Below are 19,515 nucleotides of genomic sequence, written 5' to 3'. Positions count from 1 at the left end.
ATCTAGGGGCCTTATACTACTAATATGACTTTTTTAAATAGGTAATGTCACCCGTTCAGATAGGTAATATCATCAATCCAAAAAGAGTGATATCAGTAGTATAAGACGCCTAGATAGGGGTGTCAACTGTGTGCACTTGACAGCCACCTACATAGGGGGGGGGGGGGGGTCAAAGGTCAATAATGAGGTCAAAAAATGGAGACAAGCCAGTATTGAGAGAACGATTTTATTGATTGAAAACATGCAATTAGAACGAAACAATAATGAATTGATGAAAGAAAACAGTTAAAGTTAAAAAACGTATTTACATTGAAGAAATTATCCTTTTCTTTCACGGTTCGGTTTTTAATCGAGGTCGGGTTCCTCAACAAACACGTTTTCGTTGTTGATTCTCTTCATTCTGCCCGGTATTTTTCATTTCCTCGTCCCAGTCTTCTTTTTTTGGTTTTTTGGTTGTTTTTTTTCTCTCCTTTTTGATGGTTTTTTTCGGCGGTTCACACCTCGTCTCAGTTTTTTGTTTTTTTTTTGGTTTTCTTCCCTTTTTTCTCCTTTTTCATTATTTTTTTGGGCGGTTCATTATCTTCTATGTCCGAAGTTTGAATTACTTCTTCAATTTTCGGGCAGTCTTTAGTCCAATGGCCTGTTTCTCCGCAGGTATAGCAGGCGCTTCTTTTTTTGTATTTCTTTTTTTGTTTTTCTGCCGAGCCATGTGGACAGTTTTTGATAAAATGTCCTTCTTCGTGACATGTGTAGCAATATCCTCTTAGTTTGTTGGGACACTTATTAGCCCAGTGACCTTCTTCTCCGCAGTTGAAACATTTGTTGCTTTTAGTTGGTGTTGAATTTTTATTCTCCTTTTCAGGACAGTTTGTAGAATAATGTCCCGGTTCTCCTCAGGTGAAGCAGGTGAATTTTGGTTTTATTTCTTCGTCGCTGTTAGTTTTTTTCCTTACTTCTTTGTTTTTGTGAGGGCATTTCGGTGAAAAGTGTCCTTCCTCTCCGGTGTAGCATTTAAACACCGTTGAAATTTCTCCTTTTTTCTCCTGTATTTCTTGAATTTTTTCAAGATGATGTCGGTATGATTAGCAATTTCATTGCTCATGACTTGCAGGGTATTCAGAATCCCTTCTTGAGTGGTAGTAATAATTCCGAAGTCTTCCTTGCTCATGAGTGAGGGTTGCTCGTGATCGTATAACCCGCTTTCTAATGCGGCCATTTCTTAGTTAATTGGATCCTGCGATTGGGTCATGAGAAATGAATCGTAGTTCATGATTTGTTAGTTAATGATTTTATTTGATAAAAAGTCCTGTCCTATATACCCTCGTTGTTTACGTGACTGTGGTGTTATTGCAAAATCCCCCCGCACCTGTTTGACCTTGAAGTACCTCGTAAACACCTGCACCTGGGTAGCGACCTTGGTAAAAAGTTCGTAAACATGTTTTTCCGAGGGTATATAATAGAGGGTTTTTTGATCATTTTAAGAATCAGAGTTTGATACAGAGCAAAGGTGTCTGATATAGCTTCTTATTCGTTTGAATGGTATTTGTTAGTGACAAAATGGAATGCATTGGCAGACGAGGAGAAACGGCTGAGTTTGCGGCTGAGTTTGAAAGAGATTGTGGAGATGAGCATAAGAGTCTCCAGTCTGAGATTTCTTAAGAAAATATTGATATGCGGAGGGAGCCAAACTTCATTTGCTGCAGAAATTGACGGGGGTGTCGCTAAAAGAATTTCAGACTTGGAATTGTCTGAAGAGAATGTTTACCCGAAAAGGAAGAGAATGTGTACACGTAATCAAGCAGATCGATCAAATGAAGATTGCGTCGCTGGAGTCTGTTTACATGAAACTAAAGAGAAATCTGAACATGCCAGGACTTCCTTTAATTCACGAGGACACCAGCGAGAACGCTCAACCGATGAACAAAGAGGCCGTTGTCCCGGACGTGGATGCGTTAAAGCAAGAGACCACAGGAAAGTAAGATTTGCATCTGAATTGAAAATTTACGAAGTTCCTAACGAAGATCGGACCAGCAAATGGATGACAGCTCCGGTAGACCGGAGTCGCTTTGAACGGCGTATTGAAGTGATTGGTTACCTTCTCGAACCGATTTTAAAAAGACGCATACAATTGTATGAATGGTTTCGGCGTACCCCGAATACGGTTACTTTCTTTCTTGTGTTATAAAAAGACGCATACACTTGCCTCAATGATTTTATGTTTAAAAACTTGAACCTGGTTTGTTTTTTAATGTGTTTTAATGTGTTTGTATTAATAAAAAAAATTAATTGCAAAAGAATGTCTTATGTTTTTCTATAGTGTACATGTTATAGAGTTAAAAAATGAAAAATATGACGTCACAGCGCGTGCGGAAACTGTCGATTTCAAGGTACATGAACTATGAACTTTGATTTCCTAGACAATTGTCAATTAGTTTGATTGAAACTTCGCCCCTTTTGTTAAGCTCCGCCTTCTAGTCATAAATATCGGGGTTCTCTATCCCCGCACTTCACTAGTTACCTAGTACATCCAGCGATTGCCAGAACATGTCTTCGTATCTTCCAGTGACTGTCAGTAATCCCCGACTGTTTACCCACCAAGTCCTCGAACTCTGGGACTATCAATGGAACGCTGCACAGCAGACTTATGAGAGAGTATCTTTTAGGGCCCTGCATCTGATGGAGCCTGAAGAGAACCCCGTCGACCATTTTGATGGTGGGGAATTTTTACCCCCTAGGCCAGTTTTAGTTTTAAAATTGATCATAATTTTGACGGTCATTAAACTCGGAGTTGCCTTAACCTACCCGCGCAATTCAAATTCAGCAGATCCGTCCGTAATAGTAAAATCTTTTTTCGATTGTTACACTGCCTGAACTTTATTCAAAATGGTAGCTTCGTTCAAATTCTTCGATTGAGTAAATTCGTACCAAATCTCAGAATCTAAAGACGGATGCCACAAATACAGTCTCAAATAATCGTTAGGATTACATTGCATGCGCTGTTTCACTTCTTCCAACATATCGCTCAATAAACGTTTCACAAAACCGCTATCTGATTTCTTGGGGAAAGGACGAAAACTAACCGTATACACATTTTGTTTCACTTTAAATTTGCGAGATTGTCGCCCCCTGTCTAATCTTACGTTGTAAAAGTCACTTTTTTCTTTACAGATTTATTGACAGGTTTTTTTTCTCTTTAAAAGTTTTAAATTTTGATCGATCAATCGCTTTCTGTTATATCTCAAAAAACGAGATTTATTTAACAAAATGCTTTCATCTAAGTTCATCTCTCGCTTGGAAGTGACCGATCCAAATGAAAAAAGTATTTAATAATGCTATAGTTATATTAATCATAACATGACATCATCACCCTAACACACACACACGTTTACGAACTTTTTTCAAGGTCGCTACACAGCTGCGAGGTGTTTACGTAAACAGGTCAAGCAGGTGCTATTACGCAGCAGCTGCAATGATCCAGGTCACGTACACGGAGGATATATAACACAGCGTTTTTCTTCAGTTCGCCACAACATTGAATGGATATCATTCAGAATCTTATCGTAGAGAAAATCAACAGCAAATTATTTGGTAAAATGGCTGAGGAAAATCAAAGAAGAAATGACAGAGCTCGAGCCAGCCAAGAAGTTTAGATTCTCCGAGGAAACGGAAGAGAAACCAGCATTTTTTTTAAAAGCAAAGGCTCCCAGAAATGAAGACGGAGAAACATATTTAGACATGCTGAGAAGAGAAAAAGAAGAAGACAGAGAATTCTACAGAATAATCGTCATCCAAGAAAAAAGAAGAATCGCTAAGAAGCCTCATATCAACTTCAGTACATGAGGCTTTGGACCCGGAACTGGTACAAAAACCCTCTACAAAAAAATTCAAGATCTGATCAAAGAATCCTTCTACCCAGAAAACGAGTTCAACAGACTGAAATTGGACGTCATTCTAGCAGAAAAAATTAAGGAGAGGCTGAGAAAGAACTACAAGAGAAAAGAGAAAGAGAACTGCAGATCACCAAAGAAGAACTACGAAAGGTCACCAAAGAAAATGAAAAGGCCACGAAAAAAATAAAAGAAATGAATGAAGAAATCGAAGAACAGGAAAAAGAAATTGACGAACAGGATAAAGAAATAGAAAAACTGAAACAAAAACTCGACAAACTGAAAGAAAAAACTCCCCCCATGTACTTCTCCGAGGAAGAATACAAAAAGCTATACACCTTCAAATGGATGCTAGAAAACGAACTAGAAAGAGCAGAAGAGAAAAAGGCCGAAATGGAAATGCAACTGACCGAAAAAGAACACGAACTACAGGAAACCAAAGACCTACTTAAAGAAAACCAAGACATGATAAAACGCATGGAAAGCGAAATGGAAAAATGGCCAGACACCGATTTCGTACAAAAAACAAAGGAATTGGAAAAACAACTGGAAGAAAAAGAACTACAAGAGAACAACGAAAAAGTCAAGGATATCGAATCACTCGTGGAGAAAATGAAAGACGTGCAGAGATCTAGACAAGCATTCTATGACGCAACAGACACCGGATTTTTCAGAGCAACTCAAAACGAAGCTGAACGACAAACCCTAAAAGCCAAAGAAAAATTAGCCTTCATGGAAAGAGAACTAGAGAATCTGAAGAAAGACAAAAAGGAAAACGTTCAAATATTCGAAGATATAATGGACGAAATACTGCCCAACATCAAGGATATCACCGAAAAAACTTTCACCGAACAACACGAATGGTTGGAAGCAGCAGCCAAAGGAAAACAAAGAGAAGCATGGAGTATCTACGTTGAGCCCAAAATCGCCACGGAAGAAAAATTCAAAAGTCTTGAGGAACTCTTCACCGAACACTGCAAACAGTTCTGTTTCGTAAGAAACGGAAAAACCCACAACATCAGCGGGGAAATTCAACTGAAAAAACCACTCAACATCGATGAACAGAACAAATTTCTGGGACCAAACATCTATCTGAACGGAGGGCCCAAAGAACAAGACACAGAAAATTGGGCCATGGCAGCTAAGTTCAACGAAAAGGATTATTTCTCCATCTACTTTACGGACGAAACCAATAAAGGGGCAGACAAAGTCGCGTGCGAAATCCTCAAATGAACGTTTTCCGAGTGAAAAAAAATTGTTCTTTAAAAACTTTTTTCTCCTTAAAACTTTGTTCAATTTGTTTATTTGTTCTAATGTTTTCATTCAATAAAATAGTTCTCTCAATACTGGCTTGTCTCCATTATTTGACCTCATTATTGACCTTTGAACCCCCTATGTAGGCGGCTGTCAAATGCACTCAGTTGACCCCCCCCCCCTATCTAGGCGTCTTATACTACTGATATTACCAGTTTGAATAAGTAACACACATATTCGAAAGAGTGATATCTCCCATTCAAGATTACTTATTCAATATAAATAGGTGATATGACCCATTTTGAATAGGTGACATTATCTACTTATATTAAAAAAGTTCCGTTTCGGTATTTATTCCCATTAAGTTATATAACCAATTCAAATAATGATATAGCATATTCGGATCGAACAGGTGATATCACTTAATGATAAATGCCGAGACAGTGCTTCATTGCACATTTATGCGATTCGCTACCTCAAGTATGGTTGTACCCACAGACCTCAGATTTACTACGTAAGTGGAGGATGGTTGGACAAAGACGCTTGCAGAATTTTAGTCGTCAAAAGGTCAAGGCATTAAAGACTCGTATATCCGCTGCACATTTATGTGATGTCTGAAAAAATTGTAGCCTTAACGGCCATGTTCACTATCCTCAACTATCCATAGAAAAGACACCTGTAGATATTGCTAAAAAAAAATATAGTTGGTACCCTTTAAACCAAACTTTCAGAATGTTTGAAAAAAAAATACTGTAGGTAATTTTTCTCGGCCCAATAGTTTCTTGTTTATAAACTGTAATTGGAGAGCACTGTGAAATTAGATCTGAACTGTTCATTATAAAAATTATTTTTATCTTTATTATTTGTTTTATAACCTTATTAAACTTATTTACATTTAGAACTAGTTTAGTAGTAGTTTTCTTTGTGCTGTGTTACGAGAATTTAAATTATAATAATATGTTATCAAAGTCTTTACTAACACACTCATTGTCTTTTTAATCTTATCACATTGTAAGCATAAAAATAAGAACTTTTTAGAATTTGAAATTGGTTCTCAACGTAGACACGTGGATAGTGTGAATTATTGTAGGTGGAACAAATTTATTTACACGCCTGCTTAGACGATATATTGAGACATCTGTGACCGATTTTTGGGGGTAAATAATGGTAATAATTTATCTGTATTACTGGTTACTCAAACACTTCATAAAACATGGTTTATACCTGTCAAAATTATACTACAATCTATTATTTCTAATGGTTGTTTTCACGTGTAGATGACGGTGGGGTGAACAACCTTGACCTTGTGCTTTTTGTGTTCCTATTTAATACTAGTAAATGAAAAATCCCTCCTCATGAGCATAGTAACCAAGCGAGAGGCATATAGGAACATTTCCTGCAACGTTCAATATTTAATTTAAAGGGGCATGGTCATGATTTTGGTCAAAAAATATGTTTACGATATTAATGTTTACAATGCTTTTGTATGTCATTTTTAATACGCAACGATAATTATAGCGTGATTCGTTGAGTTAAAAGCGAGTTACAGAGCTTGCAATTCCTAGCTATGTAAACAAAGCGTTTGTTTACATTTTGAATGTTGAAGTAAAATCTTCAGTTTTAGACCTAAAATTAATGTGTTAAACGTTGGAAACTGTTTAGTTATGCTGAAGGTCAGACGGCACATTCCTCAATCTTATATAACTTTTTCCATGAATTTGTTATTGGTGTACTACTACTTTTAGAAGCTTTCTTGCAAAAATATTAGGATACCTTACGAGGAATTTCTGCAAAATACTAGAGCATGCAATTTCCTATACATGTATAATCTGTTTTAAAAATATATTTGAATTGCTGATTTAAAATTATTTATATTGATATACATGTATACAGCCGGGGTTGGTGTTTGAACTCACGACTCAATGTACCTACAGTCCTTACAGTGTGCGGCCACTTCTCTTACCACTAGGCCATCTAGGTTTACAAATGCAAAAAATGAAAATTCCCAAATCATTTTAAAAATGATTATAAATAATACTTTTTATTTGAACTCTTTATTACAAAGAGATACAAAAAAGATGCTCGTGGAACGTTTAAATGAATACAAAGATCAGCTTGGAAAAGGTTTTACCGGTATATTAAACCTATGTAAACAAAAAACAGGACACAAACCTTGTTTACGTGACAAAGACTTGTGATCCCGTATCTTGCTTTTTCTCTATGATTGACTCTCAAATTTCATTTGATTATCAGAAATGCATTCCTAAAGCATTATAAATAATAAAAACAGTAATATATAATTTTGACCAAAATCGTGACCATGCCCCTTTAAATTAAATACAGACCACGAGGTATGAATGAAATTTCAGACTGTCCAGGTTTGGAGAATGTATTTCCCACTTGAGAGGAGGAATACAATGATACTGAAAATGTTATGGAGGAAGAGGAAATTCGATCATTAATGGACCGTTTATTTAATTAAGTCAGCTCACATATTATGCAAGCAAAAAGGTGGATTCAGATTAGAAGGTCAAGGCATGTGGTAAATGAAGATAAATTTCAGTTCACCTTATTGGATCAGCTTTATTTCTGAAATGGATATTATATAATTTATTTTACCGCTACCACTGTATTTTATTTTATTTCTTAAAACACTGGAAAAAAAGATAGGTAATTGATGGTTCAGTTTCTTTGATAATTTATTGCTGAGCAAGGATTTTACTGAGCTCCTTTTTACTGCACAAAAATAAGAGTCAAAGGAATTTCAGACGGTGCTTTAAAAATATTCATTAATTGCATTTACTCCTAAAGTATGATTCTAATGAACGCACTCAGGTCTTAGGAGTTGGGCCAATCATCCAGATTATCAGCTATTTTTATCACTGTGTAATGAAGACATTAAACACCTTCTGTAAAAGATGAGAAAAACTAGAAATGGTATCAATATTGATGTCATTGCAATGAAATTTCTAAACACTAATTCCTTAACGGAAAGTTACTGTAAATCCTTTTAAAAGACAGTCACTTGGGACCATTTTAATAAGGCCTTGAACTATCATTGGGGCGAAGCTCTCTATTTATTGCGTCTACACGTTTAAAATGACGCTGGAATCAAGTGAAATATGCATTGATTGCGTCGTTTTAGCTCAAAATCCAGACAAATCGTGTTGATTTCAGAGAGCTTTCACTGCTGGTCAGCAATGAAATAGACAGGCCTACGTCACCTTGCTGTTAGTAACAACTACCCATGGCCCAAGGTCTTATTAAATTGTTCTACTTGCATATTACAATAATTTAAAGATTTCTTATTTTTATATAACCAGAAATGGTTTATATGTTTGAATGGTTTATGAATTTGCATACTAAATTAACTTCTTCTAATGTATCGGTCACAGTTATCATGATAAAGGTATGCTAACTAAAAGGCAACTTCGGCTGCCACTGATTAGCTGGACTTCCACATCAAAGCGCTCGGGCTGTGTTCGTATATCCCTGCTCTTCAGACATGAACTCTTGGTCTCGCCGCAACAGGTGATGGATGAATTCCTCCTTAAGGAGACAGTTTGCCAATAAAATGTAGATATACCCTTGTCCAATTGGTACAACAAGATATCTGTGAGCCAATGCTCACTAGTGATACCCCCGCACTGATGTGAATATGCAAAATAAGCAAAGTCGACATTTAACAGAAAACTGGCATCCGATTGGTACAGAAATATATCCCACAATATGGCATGCCTAAACAAATAGTGTGTTAAAATTTCAAGCATCTGCGATAAACAGTTGCTGAGAAATCTTTGACAAAAATTTGTTTGAAAATTTTAGCTAAAATAAACAAAGTACTCAATTAACAGGAAGTTGACATCCGATTGGTACAAAAATATATCCCACGATATGGCATTCCTTAAAAAACACTGTGTAAAAATTTCAAGCATCTGCGATAAATAGCTGCTGAGAAATCTTTGACGAAAATTTGTTTGAAAATTTTGGCTAAAAATAAACAGTCATTATTTCACAGGAAGTTGACGTCCGATTGATACAAAAATATATCCCACAATATGACATGCATATACAAATAGTGTGGTAAAATTTCAAGCATCTGCGATAAATAGTTGCTGAGAAATCTTTGACGGAAATTTGTTTGAAAAATTTTTGCTAAAAATAAACAAAGTCGTCTTTTAACAGGAAGTTGACGCCCGATTGGTACAAAAATATATCCCACAATATGGCAGGCCTATACAAATATTGTGTAAAAATTTCAAGCATCTGCAATAAATATTTGCTGAGAAATCTTTGACGAAAATTTGTTTGAAAATTTTGGTTAAAAAATAAGCAAAGTCGTCATTTAACAGGAAGTTGGCGTCCGATTGGTACAAAAATATATCCCACGATATGGCATGCCTTAACAAACACTGTGTTAAAATTTCAAGCATCTGCGATAAACAGTTGCTGAGATAAATGCACATTTATGTGATGTCTGAAAAAATTGTAGCCTTAACGGCCATGTTCACTATCCTCAACTATCCATAGAAAAGACACCTGTAGATATTGCTAAAAAAAAAAATATAGTTGGTACCCTTTAAACCAAACTTTCAGAATGTTTGAAAAAAAAAATACTGTAGGTAATTTTTCTCGGCCCAATAGTTTCTTGTTTATAAACTGTAATTGGAGAGCACTGTGAAATTAGATCTGAACTGTTCATTATAAAAATTATTTTTATCTTTATTATTTGTTTTATAACCTTATTAAACTTATTTACATTTAGAACTAGTTTAGTAGTAGTTTTCTTTGTGCTGTGTTACGAGAATTTAAATTATAATAATATGTTATCAAAGTCTTTACTAACACACTCATTGTCTTTTTAATCTTATCACATTGTAAGCATAAAAATAAGAACTTTTTAGAATTTGAAATTGGTTCTCAACGTAGACACGTGGATAGTGTGAATTATTGTAGGTGGAACAAATTTATTTACACGCCTGCTTAGACGATATATTGAGACATCTGTGACCGATTTTTGGGGGTAAATAATGGTAATAATTTATCTGTATTACTGGTTACTCAAACACTTCATAAAACATGGTTTATACCTGTCAAAATTATACTACAATCTATTATTTCTAATGGTTGTTTTCACGTGTAGATGACGGTGGGGTGAACAACCTTGACCTTGTGCTTTTTCTGTTCCTATTTAATACTAGTAAATGAAAAATCCCTCCTCATGAGCATAGTAACCAAGCGAGAGGCATATAGGAACATTTCCTGCAACGTTCAATATTTAATTTAAAGGGGCATGGTCATGATTTTGGTCAAAAAATATGTTTACGATATTAATGTTTACAATGCTTTTGTATGTCATTTTTAATACGCAACGATAATTATAGCGTGATTCGTTGAGTTAAAAGCGAGTTACAGAGCTTGCAATTCCTAGCTATGTAAACAAAGCGTTTGTTTACATTTTGAATGTTGAAGTAAAATCTTCAGTTTTAGACCTAAAATTAATGTGTTAAACGTTGGAAACTGTTTAGTTATGCTGAAGGTCAGACGGCACATTCCTCAATCTTATATAACTTTTTCCATGAATTTGTTATTGGTGTACTACTACTTTTAGAAGCTTTCTTGCAAAAATATTAGGATACCTTACGAGGAATTTCTGCAAAATACTAGAGCATGCAATTTCCTATACATGTATAATCTGTTTAAAATATATATTTGAATTGCTGATATAAAGTTATTTATATTGATATACATGTATACAGCCGTGGTTGGTGTTTGAACTCACGACTCAATGAACCTACAGTCCTTACAGTGTGCGGCCACTTCTCTTACCACTAGGCCATCTAGGTTTACAAATGCAAAAAATGAAAATTCCCAAATCATTTTAAAAATGATTTTAAATAATCCTTTTTATTGGAACTCTTCATTACAAAGAGATACAAAAAAGATGCTCGTGGAACGTTTAAATGAATACAAAGATCAGCTTGGAAAAGGTTTTACCGGTATATTAAACCTATGTAAACAAAAAACAGGACACAAACCTTGTTTACATGACAAAGACTTGTGATTCCGTATCTTGCTTTTTCTCTCTGATTGACTCTCAAATTTCATTTGATTATCAGAAATGCATTCCTAAAGCATTATAAATAATAAAAACAGTGATATATAAGTAGTATAAGGCGCCTAGATAGGGGGGTCAACTGAGGTCAAATCCAAAATGGCGTCTAAAATTATTGAGGTCAAATCCAAAATGGCGTCGAAATAAAGGTAAACAAAGGCAGTATAGAGTGAAAACGAATTTATTGAATGAAAACATGCAATTAGAACAAGACAATAATGATAAACTGTTAAAGTTAAAGTTAAAAAACGTATTTACATTGAAGAAATAATCCTTTTCTTTCACGGATTTCGGTTTTTAATCGAGGTCGGGTTCCTCCACGAACATGTTTTGATTGTTGATTCTCTTCATTCGGCCCGGTATTTTTTGTTCTATTTTCATTTCCTCGTCCCAGTCTTCTTTTTTAGGTTTTTTGGTTGGTTTTTTTCTCTCTCTTTTTTGATGATTTTTTTCGGCGGTTCAGTATCTTCAATATCCGAAGTTTGAATGACTTCTTCGATTTTTGGACAGTCCTTGGTCCAATGGCCTGTTTCTCCGCAAGTATAGCAAGCGCTTCTTTTTTGTGTTGCTGTTTTCTTTTTCTGTTTTTCTTCCGAGCCGTTAGGACAGTTTTTAGTAAAATGTCCTTCTTCGTGGCAATTGTAACAATAGCCTCTTTGTTTGTGTGGGCATTTATTAGCCCAGTGTCCTTCTTCCCCGCAATTGAAGCATTCGTTGGTTTTATTTGGTGCTGGTTCTACGTTCTCTTTTTCAGGACAGTTGGTAGAATAATGTCCCGGTTCTCCGCAAGTGAAGCAGGTAAATTTTGGTTTGATTTCTTCGGCGCTGTTAGTTTTTTTTTCTTTTGGTATTCTTCTTTGTGAGGGCATTTCGGTGAAAAGTGTCCTTCCTCTCCGCAGGTATAGCATTTATAAACGGTAGTCATTCCTGCTTTTTTTTCCTGTATTTCTTGAATTTTTTTCAGTATGATTAGCAATTTCATTGCTCATGACTTGGAGGGTATTCAGAATTCCTTCTTGAGTGGTAGTAATAATTCCGAAGTCTTCCTTGCTCATGTATGAGGGTTCCTCGTGATCATATGCCCCTCTTTCTAATGCAGCCATTTCTAAGGCTACGGTGTCCTGCGACTGGGTCAAGAGAGATGGATCATAGTTCATCATTTTCAGAGAATGATTTTATTTAATAAAGAGTCCTGTCTTATATACCCTCGTTGTTTACATGACTGAAGTTGTTATTGTTAAAATCGCTGCAGCTGTTTGACCTAAAAAAAACATCTGTGAGTTTGACGTAAACACCTGCAGCTGTGCAGTGGCCTTGAGAAAGTTCGTAAACATGTTTGTCTGAGGGTATATAATAGAGGGTTTTTTATCATTTTAAAAATCAGAGAATGATACTAGAGCAATTATGATGTCTGATATTGCTTCATTTTCCTTTGAAGGGTATTTGTTGGTGACGAAATGGAACGCGATGGCGACCGGGGAGAAACGCCAGAAGTTAGTACAGATCGTGGAGATGAGCAGACAAATCGACAACCTGAGATGGCTTCAGAAAGTACTGATATTGATCGCGGAAAACCCGAATCCCGGAAGATTGCCGACGATTTATTGGACAGCCGAGGGAGCCAAACCAGGGTTGCTGCAGAAATTAACCGGGGTGACTTTAAAAGAATATCAGAGTTGGAATTGTATGAAGAAAATGTTTACCCAAAAAGGAAGAGAATGTACTTACATAATTCGGCAGGTCAATCAAATGAAAATTGCGGCTTTGGAGTTTGCGTACATGAAACTAAAGAGAAATCTGAACATGCCTCAATGTTTGATTGTAGAGGACGACAGCGAGAACGCTCGACCCGTGGACGAAGAAGCCGTTATCCCGGACGTGGATGTGTTAAAACAAGAGAGCCAATAAAAAAAGTAAGATTTGATCCTGAATTGAAAATTTACGAAGTTCCTAACGAGGATCGGACGAGCGAATGGATGACCGCTGCAGCAGACCGGAGTCGATTTGAACGGCGTATTGAAGAGATGAGCCATCTCCTTGATCCGATTTTAAAAAAAAGCTATCAATTGTATGAATGGTTTTGGCGTACACCGGAATATGGCTACGAACTTTCTTGTGTTATTAAAAGACGCATAAAATTGCCTGAACGTTTGATTAACAAATTGAAGTTGATTTAATATGTTTGTATTCTGAGTTAAATGTGATTGTATTATTTTTGAGTTATTGTGTTGGTATTAATAAAAATTGATTTACCAAAATTTCTTTTTTTCTATGGTGTATCTTGAGTACAAAAGAGTTAAAACCAATGATATGACGTCACAGTCACAGCGCGTGCTGAAACTGTCGATTTCAAGGTACATGAACTATTGTGAACTCTGATTTCCTAGACAACTGTCATTTAGTTTGATTGAAACTCCGCCCCTTTTGTTAAGCTCCGCCTTCTTATCGTAAATAGCGGCGTTCTATATCCCCGCACTTCACTAGTTACCTAGTACTTCCACGAACCTCAAACTATGGAGAACATCGTTCCTGTGACACATAGCTATCCTCGTCTTTTTACAAGACAAGTCCTTGAGTTGTGGGACTACCAATGGAACCCGGTCCGCCAGCAGTATGACCGGGTCTGTTTTAGGCCATTACATCTATTTGAGGATGAGGCAAACCCCCAGGACCCCTCTGATGGAGAGTTTTACAGGCCTAACCCCATCATGGTAAATGAGTTGGAAGAAGCTGTTCAGCGGAGGATGGTGCCCCCTGCTAGACCGACGCCGCCGCCCATGCTTGATGAGTTGGAAGAAGCTGTTCAGCGGAGGATGGTGCCCCCTGCCAGACCGCCGCCGCCCATGCTTGGTGCCAGGAGCCCGAGACCAGGAGCCATTGCCGCCATTCCAGTAGCCTCCCCAGCGGTGCCTGAGTCCCCAGCCAGTCCGGATCCTTCAGAGCCATACTCCCCTACAGATACTCCGACGAAGAGGGTCACACCGTCGCCTCCTCCCTATTCTCCCAACAGGCTGTTATGTGACCGTTCTTACTTTGTGGCGAGGCAGGACCACCAGTACGCGCTGCCAATGGACTGCCCGGACAATCGGCCACCTAGACCAGCGGGACCCTTTTCGCCAGCGAATCCGCCTCTCCAGCCCGCTCCTCAGCCTCGAAGAACTCCAATCAGGAGGAGAGCGCCATCTCCCCCCCCCCCCCGAGCTGTAGGACGTGGAAGAGGAGGGCCTTATCCCGCAGGGAGAGAAAGAACACGGGGACCTATACCATCCGAGGACTCCGCTTTCAGCCGTCCTTCTCTACCCATGGGCCGTGCGAGGAATCTATTTGCGGATTTTATCCCAAATATTGCCAGTCCGCCGCCATCTTCTCCTCCGCCAGCCATGGTGCGCACCTTCCCTGGTCCTCAGCCTCCCAGGACTCCGCGGGGGTGTTAAGGAAGCATATGGGCAATTTACCATCTTATTTTGACTGTTTTATTCAAAATCGTACAATTAAATAATTATTTTGAATAAGATCAAAAAGTTAGTATTGTCCTTTAAAATAGATGTCAGTGCAGTAAAATCGGGTAGTACATAACTGCCACACTGGTGCATTATCACGTGACAACTATAAATAGATTACGTATATTCCTTAACATAAAATGAGATAGAACAACACTACCCCGCGGTTTCCAAAATGAAATAAACATACCAAATGAAAGCACAACATCTCTGTTTAATCAAAACCGCTGCTAGAATCCTATGTTTTTCCTTATCATAAAGTTATTAATCCGGTTCTCATAAAACCTTCCCAACTTTTATATAATTTGCACGGAAAACGGCAAATTGCATCAAAACAACACACAACATGGGATTTTAGCAGCACTTTTCAATTTAAGCATTGATCAAACTGACGATACGTATAAAATTTCAAGTTCAATATATACGGGGTAGTGTTGTTCTAGTCGGTTTTTAATATCGTAAACAACGACAGAGGAAAGCCTGGCCGAGAAAGAAAAGCAAATTTACATACCTTTTAGCGAATGATTGATAAAACTAACATATCCCCCAGTATTTTGATGTTCAATTCTCAATAAATCACACCACAATACTTTATTAGAGTTCTTAGATTAGTTATATTTTGAATATGTTTACAATGCTTTCCGATCAAATTCACACGGCATTCAACTTTTAGTCATGACGTCATCAATGTGTAAATCTACGTAATACCAACTAATTTCTGGAAAAAAATTGTCTACAGTATTTTTTATTTGTTTTTGATCTACGTTTCGTTGCTTAGATATTTGAATATGTACATAATAACTAAGATTTGTGATTTCACGGAATTACATGTAACTCAGATTCCATATGCTTCCTTAACACCCCCGCGTCCCTCGCCAGCTCCCAGGGGCCGGTCTCCGCCGCTTGCAGTCATACCATCATCCAGGACTCCGTCTCCGGACATATTCCTGGAATTGTACCAGCACGGCCGGCACCCCATTGACGACCGGAGCCATCTCACCATAATTCCAAGCTGGGCCATTAAAGCAGAGAAGGAAGAGAAGGGAGAGTGCGTCATCTGCTACGGGGAGAACGAGCATCTCCAGATTCGGTGCCAAAACTGTGGCACGATGAGAGTATGCTGTATATGCGTCGTTGGCGTTTATCAAAGTATCAACCCTTGCCCGATGTGCCGATTCCGGGGGGAATATTAGAGACAGCCAGCAGCTCCATCCAGTAGTCCACGACAGGCAGGCTATTACCATCTAGCCCCAAACGGCCCTTTTCAGGGCCACCCATATTTTTCGAAAAGATGCTATCTAGTACAATGCAATAGAAATATAATATGAAACACCAGTCACATTTCCCTCATACCCAATCATGTATTCTTACGATTCACTCTCTCCTTTTCAATTGAAACACGAATTTACTATGGTCGTAGCGGGTCCTTCAAAATCGGGGAAAACAGAATTTGTAAAAAACTTAATATTAAATAAGCATTGGATCTCCCCTCCCCCAGACAGAATTGTTTGGTGTTATCGAGAATGGCAACCGGCCTACGAAAGTTTAAAAGATCAAGTTAAGTTTATTCGCGATATACCAGAAAACGACGAGGAATTAGTGAGTGATTTTATTCTTCGTCACCTTTTAATTTTTGATGATATGATGGGAGGGAAAGCCATCGAATCTATTGTCGATTGGTTTACTCGCAAAGCTCATCACCGTAACACTAGTGTGATTTACATTACTCAGAATGTGTTTGATCGAGCCGTTCAACACCGGACGATTAGTTTGAATACTCATTACATGGTATTGTTTAAAAATCCCAGAGACAAATCTCAAATCACGGTTTTGAGTCGACAAATAGATATGCCTAATTTAATGTCTGCTTATTTAGATGCTACTCGCATCCCTCACGTATATTTGTTAGTAGATTTGAGTTCACAGACTCCCGATGAATTGAGATTGAGAAGTCAAATGTTTGAGAATTTAGTGGTGTACATGTCAAGAGAAATATAAATAAAAGGTGACGTACGATTTATATCATTTTGACTTGGAACACCATGGCAGGACAAAAGAAAATTTTGAGACTCCTGAAACTTTTGCAGGGAGAAAAAGATCCAGAAAAGAGACAAGAGATCATCGAGTTAAGTCGTAAGACTTTATTGAAATGGTTTCTCATTGGAGCTAAGAATTTGCTGAAAGGGACTATTCCTATTGATAAGCAGACTCAACGTTTTATCGATAAACATCGAGAAGATTTGAGCGTCATTGCTAATAAACATGTCAATGATGATAATAGATTAAAAGCGATCTTGAAACGAGGAGGTGCTGGATTTTTAGGCGGGGTGATCATTCGTCATTTGCTCAAATGGAATCTGAGTAAAGAGAGAATTGCTCAACCTAGAAAGAGTAAAACAAAGAGTAAATCAAAGAAGAAAATAACACAGAAATTAAATATAAAAGATTTTGTAAAAACTCCTCCTCTGAGAAAAGACTTACCTGATTGGATTCAGGAGCAAGTAGATTTACATCGACAAGATCAAACAGGTCAAGCCCCTCCTCAACCTCCTAACATGGATAAGATAACTAGAACTCCTGGGGGTAAGATGCAATTGATGGTTAGATTACCTTATCAGAACCCCACTCCTGGAAGCCCTGCAAGCGTTGTAACCCCTAATGTATCTTATCAAGATGAAGATTTAGATGCTACTCTCCCCTACATGGACGATAAAGCCGTTCAGATAATGGATAGGGCTATGACAGGACCCATAGGAGCTGCTAGATCCAGTGACAATGTGTTGACCTCTACCCACATAAGATCTTCCCCGGCACCCTCAGTATTTGATCACATTCTTCCTTTCTCACCTTTAACGGCTCCTGTTTCTCCTGACTTACCTGCTGCCTCTACCCCTAAGCGTAGACCCTCTCTGAAATTAAAGAAGAAAGCAAAAGATCCTTTTGCGGGGTTAAAAAAAACCATGGGAGAAAGTTTATGATCCTCATCCTGTGAATCAAGGATTGAAAGGTTTAAAATATTTTTGCCCTCACGATGGAGTTGGATTCAGATTGAAAGAAAATTACGATCGTCATATGGCTACTGCTCATCTTCCTTCTATCAGTACCTTTTTCAATAGATAAAAAAAATTCCCTATAAAAGACATTTAAAAAAGTTTTTTATCAGTTTTTCGTCATGGCTTCAGATATGAAGAAGAATACGTCTTGTGAATGCCGGTTGAGAGCTCACATGCCTATGTTTCAAGTTTTAGTGTCTCCTGAAACCTCAGGAAAATTAAGAAATGAAGTCTTAAAAAATTGCAGTGGTGATTGCATTCACAAAATTTGTGAAGTTGTTTATAACCTATTAAAAGGTAACATTCCTTTGTCCCCTTCTCAGAAGCAAGAACTCTCTAAGAAGAAGCACATCTTGAGAAAACTAGTTAAACCTCAGAGTAATAAAAAAAGAAGACAATTGTTGTTGAAACAAAAAGGAGGGTCTCTTCTTAATTTAGTTTTAATGACAATTTTACAAATTGTACCAAAATGAGTCGTAAAATGGTATTGGTTCCCGAGAGTATGTTATTGGAATTAAAAGGTAAATTACCTAAACCTCCCGAATTTTCTGCTGCTATTGGGTTAGGACAACAATTAGATCAGATTGAATCGAGAACATATTTGAGCCCTGAAGAAAAAGCAGCTCTGTATGGGCAACAATTACACCGATATCGAAATTATTTAGCTCAAGCTCGTATTCAACAAAATCCTCTTGCTGCTGTCGCTGCTGCTACCCCTGCCCCCACTGCTGCTACCCCTGCTGATGGTGCCCCTGCTGCTGATGGTGCTGCTGCCCCTGATGATGCTAGCCCTGCTGTTGCTGTTCCTAAAACCAGGGAAATGGATCAGCAAGTAATCAGATGTGTTTCTAATAAAATGCAAAGAAAAGCAGGCCTTCTTTTAGATCATCTTAAAAAATCTAATGTCATACAATGGAACGACGATGGAGAAATTAGTTATCGAGGAGAACCCATCCCTGGTTCTAATATCGTAGATTTAGTTACCAATACAATGAAAACTAAATCTAGTGCTAGGTTACCTCCACTGCCAGGTTCTAATGAATTTGCTCAAGCTTTGAAAGAAACCAAAGTCCCTAGAGATTATGTGGTAAATCCTAACGTTATAAAAGCTATGGAAAGACCTGGAAAAATCAGTACCCCTAGAACCCTTGCTCCCCTAAAAGAATATGATGAGGATGAGGATGATGATGATACTGGATTTCACGATGCCTTTAGTATTACCCCTAGTAGTACTTTTATGACTCCTAAAAGAAAGAAAAAAAGTGACATCTTAGACTATGTTTTTTCTCCCTCTGAACCCTCTGGTATAGGAAGACAAAGAAAAGCTCTTAGATGGGACGTCTTAAGAAAATAAAAAAAGAAGAGAAAAAAGAAAATAATATAGACTCTGTGTTAGAAGATATTTATTATGATCCTAAAACAGGTTATGGTGGAGTACAGTCTTTATATCGCCAATTACGGGCCAAAGGCTATTCTATTTCTTTATCTGAAATTAGAAAATGGCTCAAAGAACAAGAAGCTTATACTCTGCATAAACCCCCAAAAAATATAATTTATTAGAGGACAAACGAGAGTGACCGGTATCGACGAACAATGGCAATTAGATTTAGCGGATGTCTCTCAATTAAAAAAGACAATGACGGCTATACTTTTTTACTGTGTGCTATTGATGTCTTATCTAAATATGCATGGGTAGTACCCATAAA

At 37.5% G+C, this 19,515-nt stretch overlaps 1 protein-coding gene and 1 pseudogene across 1 annotated transcript; both read left to right on the top strand.

The window, feature by feature from the left end:
* The first annotated feature begins 2,544 nt into the window (after nt 1–2,544).
* Nucleotides 2,545–5,154, top strand: LOC128172007 (trichohyalin-like; annotated as a pseudogene).
* An 8,615-nt stretch (nt 5,155–13,769) lies between these two features.
* On the top strand, nt 13,770–14,690 carry LOC128172006 (uncharacterized). Its single transcript, XM_052837778.1, has one exon. The coding sequence runs from the start codon at nt 13,770–13,772 to the stop codon at nt 14,688–14,690; it is 921 nt and encodes a 306-aa protein (XP_052693738.1).
* Nucleotides 14,691–19,515: the final 4,825 nt, after the last annotated feature.

Source organism: Crassostrea angulata, chromosome 2, assembly GCF_025612915.1.
Source record: "Crassostrea angulata isolate pt1a10 chromosome 2, ASM2561291v2, whole genome shotgun sequence".
Lineage (NCBI taxonomy): Eukaryota > Metazoa > Mollusca > Bivalvia > Ostreida > Ostreidae > Magallana > Magallana angulata.
Note: the sequence above shows the minus strand (reverse complement) of the source record. Positions and strands in the feature narration are given on the sequence as shown.

Bases quoted from the DNA above. Each gene is read 5' to 3' on its own strand.
- LOC128172006 (XM_052837778.1), top strand. From the start codon at position 13,770: ATGGAGAACATCGTTCCTGTGACACATAGCTATCCTCGTCTTTTTACA.